The sequence below is a fragment of the Bison bison genome, unplaced genomic scaffold (assembly GCF_000754665.1).
Source record: "Bison bison bison isolate TAMUID 2011002044 unplaced genomic scaffold, Bison_UMD1.0 scf7180017864301, whole genome shotgun sequence".
NCBI classification, from domain to species: Eukaryota; Metazoa; Chordata; class Mammalia; order Artiodactyla; family Bovidae; genus Bison; species Bison bison.
Genome location: NW_011494873.1, coordinates 1,844,621 through 1,854,173, shown reverse-complemented (window position 1 = coordinate 1,854,173; position 9,553 = coordinate 1,844,621). Strand labels below are relative to the sequence as shown.

Genomic DNA, 9,553 nt, shown 5'->3' with positions numbered 1-9,553 from the left:
AAACCTGTGAACCAAGTCAAGTCTTGCCTGTAGGGCATCAGTTTCCTGAACCATCTTTAGGAGAGGGCGTTTCAGTCACACCAGATAGCACTAGCAATGTCAAGACTTGGGCCGGGCAGCCGGGTCAGGGAGCTCCACGTCCCTGGGTCGGTTAGGGTGTGGAGGAGAGGAAGCTGGCCAGAGGGCAGTGCGGCAGGCCAGAGAGGGAGTGCTGAGCGGCACTGCTCTCGGTGGGGCCTTGTGCCTGCCAGGCACAGGATGACTTCCGTTGAGCAGGGCAGACCTCTGCATCAGGAACCAGAGCCCTGTCCTGTCCACCCTGTCAGCATGAGGGTCTAAGCAGCAGCAGGGCTGTCTTAATCTCACAGCTACTACTGTGCTGCTCTCTGTAGATTATGAAAGACTCCCAATGGGGAACTGAGAATTAAGATGGATTTTACCTATAAAGCAATAAATACCATTCGGAACAAGAAAACATTTCCAACTTTTATTCATAAAATTATTAATCAAAACAGAAAGTGGATTTATAGAACCACATAAACAATAATAACAAAACAGGAAGGAAATAAAATACTCGAGAGAGAGACATCTTGAAAAGTTTCAAAGGCCTACATGCCAGGTAAAAAACCTATAGATAAACCATGGTTGTGCAACAGGGTATATTCATTCCTGCATTTTCTCAATAAGTTCCTCCTTATATTTTCCTTTCTCTTTCCCAACCTGTCGAGATTTGGCTTTGCGTTCAAGAATTTTTTTCCGATCTTTGTCCAGTTTTAGCCTGGTGATGACCACCTGTTAGGATGAGAAAACAAATAGATCTTGATTTCTTTTTTAAGGGGAAAGGACTTAAAAGCATAATTATCTCATACAGCAGATTGTCCCTCAATGATAGCAGCTTGGGTTCCTTCTTCTGCTACCCAATCTCCAATCCCTAACTCCTGTGGGTCTAGGGACCATTTATGTAGTTTAGTGATACAAAGATTGAAGATTAAACTACCAACATGGATGGTTTGTCTGTCATCCCCTGGCTGGCAAAATACATTGTTTTTAAAAATACTGCATTCCCACCAGCTACTGGGCGATATAGAGATCACACAGATGAGTGAGACACAACCATTCTGCCCTTAAAGGATCTGAAACTCTGGAGGAGAGACTCTACAGCGTATAAGCTGGGAGTTTAAGAGAGGAACGGTCAATTTCACTAGCTGGGAGTGAGGGCTGAAGGAAGAGGTGTTCTCTCTAGTCCCTCTGCACACTCCCTCGTGGGGAAGTCATGCCTGCAACACTCTTGCTACCAGCTTGCAGACGGGCTGTCACCAAGGATGACAGAGCACACAAGAAAAGAATCTGGATCCTTGATGCTGCCACTAGCCAGTGAACCAACCAAGCCTGCCTGACCTCCCTCTGAAGTCCTTATCACATCTGCCTGTGTGGGCAATACTGATGCCCAACAACTTCAGCAGGAATGCTGGAACACGCAGCCGCTGCCACTGTGTGGCCCCGGGCCATACCTTGCTGGGGTGAATGCCCACGTGGACAGTCGTGCCGTTAGCCTTCTCACGCTGCACCCGTTCAATGTAGATGACGTACTTCTTCCTATACACCTGGACTACCTTGCCAATTTGCTGACCTTTGTAGTGTCCTCGAACTACCTAAGAGAAAATACAAAACTGAATTCTCCCCATTGCTAATGCCTGACTATCACAATAAGGAAACTAATGATCAGCAACATAATGGCTAACAATGAAACTTTCTGCACAAAAAACAGATTAATCTTGGCAGTCAAATTCAGCCTTTTTTCCCCCCTCCCCTGGTATAAATCTGCTCTGTGTTATTCTAAGTCAGGTGGAGGTTCTTCACCTGGATTTTTTCCTTCTCTTACCTGAACAAAACATTCCTTGAAGTAGGTCGGTCATCACACAACTAGTCCTGAGAATAAAACTAACGCAACACTGTAAATCAACTACACTTCAATTTAAAAAGAAAGAAAGAAATTATATTGACATTCTCACGTAACCATCTAAAGCCCATGTTTTCAAAAAACAATTTATGACCTAGGGAAATTTTCAAGATATGACCTTTAAAGAAAAAAGAATACAAAGCTAAAAACAGTACAGTCTGAATCTTGTGTGTATATGCTTCATACATATGGGATACACAAGATGAAAATATATCCCAATGTTATCTAATGTTATCTATCCAATGTTATCTAATGTTATATATCTAATGGTTGCCATTAGACAGGAAGTAGAATTCTTAATTTATATTAGTCCACATTTCAAGATTTCTACAGTTAATACAAACATTTTATCATCAGAAAAAAATTAAAATGTCAAATTAAAACACTGTGGGCTATTTTCACACATTAAACATCTGTTCATACTGTAATTCTATTCTAAAAATCAACTAGGTTATGGTTTTCCTAAAGGCACGAGCCTATTACACAGCAGCCACATGAGCAGAGAAAATGCCACATGTAAAGAAACGGAGTCTCAATACTCTCATCAAGACTACAGACAGATGTTAAAAAGGAGTCAACACACCTGTGATAAAAAGCAGATTAAACACGACACCCAGTGAGGAAGCAGACGGGAAAAGACTAGGTCAATGGACTGAGAGGTGAGGGACGTGGCGAGGAGGACATCCAGAGTCCAGCTGGGCACCTGGATGTACGGGCCTGCCTTTCCCAGAGGCATGCAACGGGGTGATTCCATACACGGGGAAGGCCAACTGGGCCGGCGACAAAGACGTGAGAGTCATCCAGACATGGCAACTCAAAGTCTGAGTTTACTCAGGGAACTGCTGGTATGACACAAGGGCAGAATGTAGAAATCTAAGAAAAACCAACATTTTGGAAGGGTTTACAAGAGACTGAAGTGGCCTGAAAGAATGGGAAACCAGGGAGTTTCCCTGGTGGCTCAGGGGTGAAGAATCCGCCTGGCAACGCGAGAGACACAGGTTCAACCCCTGATGTGGGAAGATCCCACATGCCACGGACCCATTAAGCCTGTCTGCAGCGACTACTGCGCCTGTAGGCCACCACCACTGAAGCCTGAGCTCCTGGAGTCTGCACTCTGCAACAAGAGAAGTCACCACAGTGAGGCCCACCTATGAAACCAGAGAGCAGTTCCCGCTTGCCACAGCTAGAGAAAAGCCCACATAGCAATGAAGACCCAGCACAACCATAAATAAATAAATAAAAGAGAAACCAGGGAGTATTGTGTTACAGGAGCGACGAGAAGAAGGTCAGATGCTGTGGAATGGTCAAGAAGAGAAAGGATTAAGTAACAGATGACAACAAGCTGGTCACTGGTGGTCGTGGCTACAGTGCTTTCGGTGGAGCAGAGGGACGAAAGTCGTTTATGGTAAGGCTGTGAATTCACCAGAGGTGGAAAGACGAAGATGAAAAAAGCCTGGCCCAAGAAGCCTGGATCTGAAGAGGATTGGAAAGAGGACATGTGCTCTATGGGGATGTGAAGTTAAGGGATAATTTTTTATTATTTAAGAAGGGGAAACATTAATGTGTTTAAATGAACAAGTATGGAGGAAAAGGTACAGGAAGCTGTAGAGAAAGGAGATAATGGATAGAAGGATCTGAAGAGGGGAGAGGGGAGAAGAGAGTGGTGGGTGTCACATTCAGTGGCAGAGGGAACGCTTCAGATAGAAACAGGATTTATAACAGGAGAGAAGGAAGACAGGAGGGCTGGAAATGCAGGTATTAAGCCAGAGGGTGTGGAGCCAGGAGCTCTGGAAGTTCCTGGATAACAGTTTTAATTCCCTCTGTAAAGTAGGAGGAAGACCCAACTACTCAGAGAAAGAGGCAGGTGAGACTTAGAAGATACCAAGAGAGAAAAGGCAGTTTTAACAAACCTAATTGGACTATTTTACTTTCCTGGCTGGAGGCGTGCTTACCCCAAATGACCTCTGGAGTTAAGAGACCTGTATTCCTGGCCTGGACACTCATTTTCTATATTACTCTTTATTATTTTACCTGAGTTTCACTGTCTTCATATCTAAAAAGGAAACAGTTCATGCCCCCTTTTCTTTATCTCACGTTCCAATTCCATCCAGATTGTGCCCCTGCTGTGTGCCAGGCTTTGCACTGAGGTCAGAGAAGTTCTCTGGCCTCAGGGAGCTTGGTCTGATGAGTAGTAAGCAGCTAACAGGTAAACATACAGATATATGATCCATGAACAGGGCACATGGGAAGATACTGAGATGGTAAGACCCGCAAAATGAGGAGTTAGGTAAAGGGGAGAAGAACACTCCAGGCAGAGGGAGCATTCTGGACAAAGACTCTGAGCATTCTAAGGACCTGAAAAGATGTGTTTGATGTACAGTGCAAGTGGGGGGCTTGTGAAATGAGATGAGGTTGGAGAATTAGGCCTGGACTGGATCACTGGAGCCTTATCAATGATTTAGATGTTACAGTTAGCACATCAAGCACCACTGATAGGTTTTAAGTAGGCTCTGATTTGCAAATAATTTGTCTGTAGAGAATGGACTAGGGTAACAGTGGAAGCTGAAGATGCTTTGAACTAAAATGGAAATACATAAAGAAGTGTCAGATTTAAGACTTATTTTGAACGTAAAATCAACAGGACATAGTGACAGAAGAAAGGGGTTAGGGAAAGTTAAGAATAACTTAAAGGTTTATGGTATATACAGGTGGGGAGATAGAAGCATCACTTATTGAGGTGTGAAAGATGGGAGGAGAATCAGATTTTAGAGGCAGTGGGAATGTCAGGATCTCATGCATAAGAAGCTTGAGATGTCTGTGAGATATCCAAATAAAGACGTTCAGCAGGCAGTTAGATCTTAGGTCCGTGGTCAGAAAAGTGGTTTGAACCAGGATATAAAGTAGGAAGGTGTTAGCCTAGAGCAGATATTTAAAATTCTAGGTGTAAGTATTACCACCTAGGTAGACAATGTAGGCCAGCCAATGGAAGAGCAGGTGCAGGCCCTGAAAACTCTAGTATTTAGGAATCAGACAGAGGAGAACTAGCCAGCAATAGGGGCTGAGAAGCTGGAAGTAAACTGTGAGCTTGAAGTGTCACAGAAGCTAAAAATGGAGACAATTTCAAGAGTAAGGTGATGCCACCCATGCCAAATGCTGCTGAAAAAGTCAAGGACAGTCAGATGAAGAGGGACCGTTGAATTTAGTCATAAAGAGGTTTTTGGTGGTCTCAGCCAAAAGCAGTTTCTATAAAACAAAGAATCCAGGTTTTCCAGGTCTCACAAAACTGGAGAATCTGACAACTGAAGAGCCTGCATACCCCTAAATGGTACCTACAGGCGTTTCTGCACGTCCCTGACTGGCACCTACAGGTGTTCCTGCGCGTCCCTGACTGGCACCTACAGGCGTTCCTGCGCATCCCTGACTGGCACCTACAGGTGTTCCTGCGCGTCCCTGACTGGCACCTACAGGCACTTGCAATCCCTGGTTCCAGAGCATGTCTGATGGGAAGGGTCCAGAAAACAAGAGGCTGGACCATACTTCCAAATTATTTTTTCCACTCTATTCCTGTCACATTCTCAACCTAACTTCTCTCCTGCTTCCAACCTTTTCCTCCTCAAACCTTCCAAGTCCCCGTCCCTTACAGATACACCAAATTCCTTACTTCATTCTCTAAAATAATGGTTCTCAATTGGGGGAGGTTGTCAGGGGTGAATTTTGCTCCCCAGGGACAATACCTGGAAATACTGATAGCTCTGCTTATCCTAACTGTGAGAAGGCGCTACTGGCATCTAGTGGGGAGAAGCCAGGGATGCTGCTAAACACCCCACAGTGCACAGGAGAGCTCACCACAACAAAGCATTACCCAGCGCAAGAAGTCACCAGTGCGGAGGCCGGAAATCCGCTCTCAAATGCGAGCCCTACTGCAACAGGGACCCTGTGGATGATGTTCACCACTAGAGTTCTAGGGAACGGTGCCTGGTCTGGTAAATGCTCAATATATATTCCTTCAAGTTGTGAATATAGCTCTGCTCTATCTTACTCACCTTCACTTCCCTTCCCTACTAAACATTCTAAGCTCCAGTCAGAGAACAGACAACTTATACTTTCTCAAAATTTCACGCCTCTGATTTCCTTCCCCATTCTCCCTGCCAAATCCAGCACCATCAAACGTTCAGCTTCCACTAAACCCAATGATGCCAAAATCTTACTCTTATTCCAACACCTTCCCCTGCAAAGATCCAACGCACTTCCCCCAAGCAGTGTCTGGGAACTAGCAACCTCTGGACTAAAAAACAAAGCATTGTTTTGCTTGGCTGGCAAAGCAAAGCAAAACTTCTTAAATTTTTATTATTAAAGAATTGAGTTGGAATGCTCTACATTAAGCTGGCAGGCGCTCTCTGGTGACTCTGTGCCCCAACTCCCGTCACCTGCAGGGTCACATCATCTGCCCCGGTCCTGAGGGCGTGTGAGTCTCTTGACTCCTCCACGTCCAAGCACTGTCGACACTCTCCGGCAAAGGCAGCGCCCGAGCGCGACGCACGTGGGTAACTAGAGCCCGGGAGACAATTACCTGGACCTCGTCGTCCTTGCGGATGGGCATGGAGCGGACGTTGTACTTCTGTCGCAGCTCCTTGGAGAGTGGAGACGACATGATTTTCCTGCGCACGTGGGAGGGGGCATTGAAATGACGTTTGCGGTTTTTGCTGCGGTCCGAGGTCACGAAGGGGTTGAACTTCATCGTGTTCGTCTGCAAATAGAGACAAGGGAAGGAGCGAAAGGACGCTGGGTGGGGTACCAGGGCTTTCTCTCCATCCGGGACACTTCTCTCCATCCCCGCCCAGGGGTTCTAGGGAGGTGGCCTCGGAAGGAGACTGAGGGAGGAAAACGAAGGATATGAAGGGTCTGGGTGTTAAGACAAGCGTGGAGGGCGCATGCTGAACTAAACGGGGGTGGGCAGGGGGCGGGGCTGGGGCCTTGAGGCTGAGGGACGAGCGCTCAGACTGCAAAAGAATGCACGATTGGGGGTCACGCAGAGAGATCTCTGGGGAGGCGGGCAGACCCCCGGGCAGGCAGGATTGAGTCCAGTGGAGCGGTGGGCTTCCTGGCCGGAGAATTCACCGGCTCCACTCACTTACCGAGCGACCGCCGAGTTCAGAGGATGCGCGCGTAGGGACGGAAGTGAGGCTTCCTTGCTGCGCAAGCGCAGAAAGAAAACAATGCTCCATTCCCTTCAGAACGAAACTGAATAGCGCCCCCTGAGGCTTGGGGTGGGATCGCAGTGGCTCCTTTCCAGGGACCCTGGATGGCTTAGGCGGCTCCGGGGATCACGCCCGGAACCCCGGTGACTTGGTGCCGCCGGGGAGAAAGGGCAGATTTGTAGGGCTTGCAATAAAGCCTTGTTGATGTTCTCTTTATGTGTGTGTTGGTCGCTCAGTCGTGTCTTAATCTTTGTGACCCCATGGACTGTAGCTCACCGGGCTCCTCTGTCCGTGGGGATTCTCTAGGCAAGAATACAGGAATAAGTTGCCACGCCTTTCTCCAGGGGATCTTCCCGACCCAGGGATTGAACCTGGGTCTTCCGCATTGCAGGCAGATTTTGTATAGTCTTAGCAACCATGGAAGCCACCTGTTCTTTTTAAAGGTACATTATTAATAGTCTCTTTCCTACTCAAAACTCTTTGCCCCTGTTACCCTCCTCAGAGGTTGTTTAGGCAAATGATCGGGGTGATTATACATCGTGGTGCTTTAAATGCAATTGGCTGACTTGCTTCTTCACAATCACTGAGAAGTCTGTTCAAATGCAAATTTTCATGTTCCACTACAGCCCTACAAAATCAGACAGTATTAGGTTGGGGTCAGGGGCTCTGAATTTAGAGCAAGCACACCAAAGACTTTGAGGTGCACCAATGTTTGAGGGACATTACAAACCAACCATTTGTCTTTTGCAAAACTTCCCCCCAGTCTTTTAGAAAAGCTGGGGTTGTAGAATGACACATGAACTCAAGTGGCTCTTCAAGTTGCTGAGCCTTGGGGAGATGCCTCCATGTTTCTGAGCCTGTTTACTTATCTGTGAAATGGGCGATCTAAAGTAGATGACTCGTTGAATTGTTAATGAAGACTAAGTGTCTTAATCCGGTTTTGTGTGTTTAGAACAGTATCTGGCACATAGCACTCAATTACAACCAGCTATTAATGGCAGCCCACTCCAGTACTCTTGCCTGGAAAATTCCATGGACGGGGGAGCCTGGTAGGCTACAGTCCATGGGGTCGCAAAGAGTCAGACACGACTGAGCGACTTCACTTCACTTTATTATTCCTAAGGGCTTCTCAGGTAGCTCAGTGGTAAAATAATCTGCCTGCCAATGTGGTTTGATCCCTGGGTCAGGAAGATTCCCCTGGAGGAGGAAATGGCAACCCATTCCAGTATTTTGCCTGGAGAATCCAGTGGACAGAGGAGCCTGGTGGGCTACAGTCCATGGGGTCGCGAAGAGTCAGATATGACTGAGCATGCAGGCAGAGAGATTAGTCCTAGAGAGCAGAGGCCTCTTTGTGGGCCTTGCTCCACAATGGCCCTAAGGGCAGGCCACACCAGAATCACACTTTGGCCATTAACTCCCAAAGACGCAAACTGTAAGCTTTCTGTGTTTGATCTAACACGTGCAGTGTGCTCGTGCCAACTGAAGCTGTGCTCACTCTCCCTTTTTAAATTCTGTGAGTCTTTAAAAACTTGGTAGCACAGCTGGGATTCTTCCGACTAGCGACCCTGAGGGTTTGGAGCCATTGCCCTGCCCGACTCACCCTGGGCCCGCCCACCCTTGCCCACCTTGTCCCCACCTCACCCTGCCTGGTCGTGCCAGAGCTCCTCCTTCCACTCCAGGTAGACAGACAGACAGACAGACACACACACACACACACACACACACACCATCATGTGTGGTGTTGGAGGTGTTAACTGATGCTGTGGTAATCATGATGCAATATGTAGGGATATCAAGTTAACACACAGTACGTCTTAAATTCAGAATGTTATAGTTCAATTATATCTCAATAAAGCTGGGGGTAAAAAGGAAGTCACTTCCAATGGGCAAGGCGGGAGCAAATGCCATTATGACTGAGTGCACATAGATGGTCATAGAGTTTTCAGAGCAGCCCTTACAGCGTTCATCAGACCCAAGCACCCAATAAGTTGTTCATTCATACATTCATTCATTCACTTGCTCAGTGGCCCCTTCTTGGCTCATTCATTGTTTCCCTATCACATTCATTCATTTACCCACACATGCATCCATTTGCTCATTAATTTATTTGCCATGTATGTGGTACCTACGTGGTGGCACAAGTTTAGGGCTAGAGCAAAGAGATACGGGAAGGAGTGAAATCTGGTCCCTGTTCCCAAGGAGAGCAGGGCCTCACTGGTAAGGGGCAACCATGTGAGGGTAGATCCTTACAACCCAAGATTATCAAGATATAGTCACCATCAACTGGAGAGGACAGCCATTTCTTCATCCCCACCCTCTGCCCTCTGCTTTAGTCATGTCTGATCCTTTTCAACCCCATGGACTGTAGCCCACCAGGCTTCCCCGTCCAAGGGAT

General features: G+C 46.9%; 1 protein-coding gene across 1 annotated transcript; it reads right to left on the bottom strand.

Moving 5' to 3' along the window:
• Window positions 1-479: 479 nt before the first annotated feature.
• Window positions 480-7,143, bottom strand: RPL26L1 (ribosomal protein L26-like 1). Its single transcript, XM_010851296.1, has 4 exons — window positions 7,096-7,143; window positions 6,531-6,707; window positions 1,512-1,652; window positions 480-792 (listed from the first exon to the last, which is right to left on the bottom strand). Exons 2-4 carry the CDS (start codon window positions 6,696-6,698, stop codon window positions 664-666), a joined length of 438 nt encoding a protein of 145 aa, XP_010849598.1. The 5' UTR covers window positions 6,699-6,707; window positions 7,096-7,143; the 3' UTR covers window positions 480-663.
• Window positions 7,144-9,553: the final 2,410 nt, after the last annotated feature.

Excerpts from the sequence above, each read along its gene's own strand:
- RPL26L1 (XM_010851296.1), bottom strand. The coding sequence starts at position 6,698 with ATGAAGTTCAACCCCTTCGTGACCTCGGACCGCAGCAAAAACCGCAAA. Across the intron at positions 1,653-6,530 it reads GCAAGGACGACGAGGTCCAG|GTAGTTCGAGGACACTACAA; the intron begins GTAATTGTCTCC and ends ATTTTCTCTTAG. Across the intron at positions 793-1,511 it reads TGGGCATTCACCCCAGCAAG|GTGGTCATCACCAGGCTAAA; the intron begins GTATGGCCCGGG and ends TCATCCTAACAG.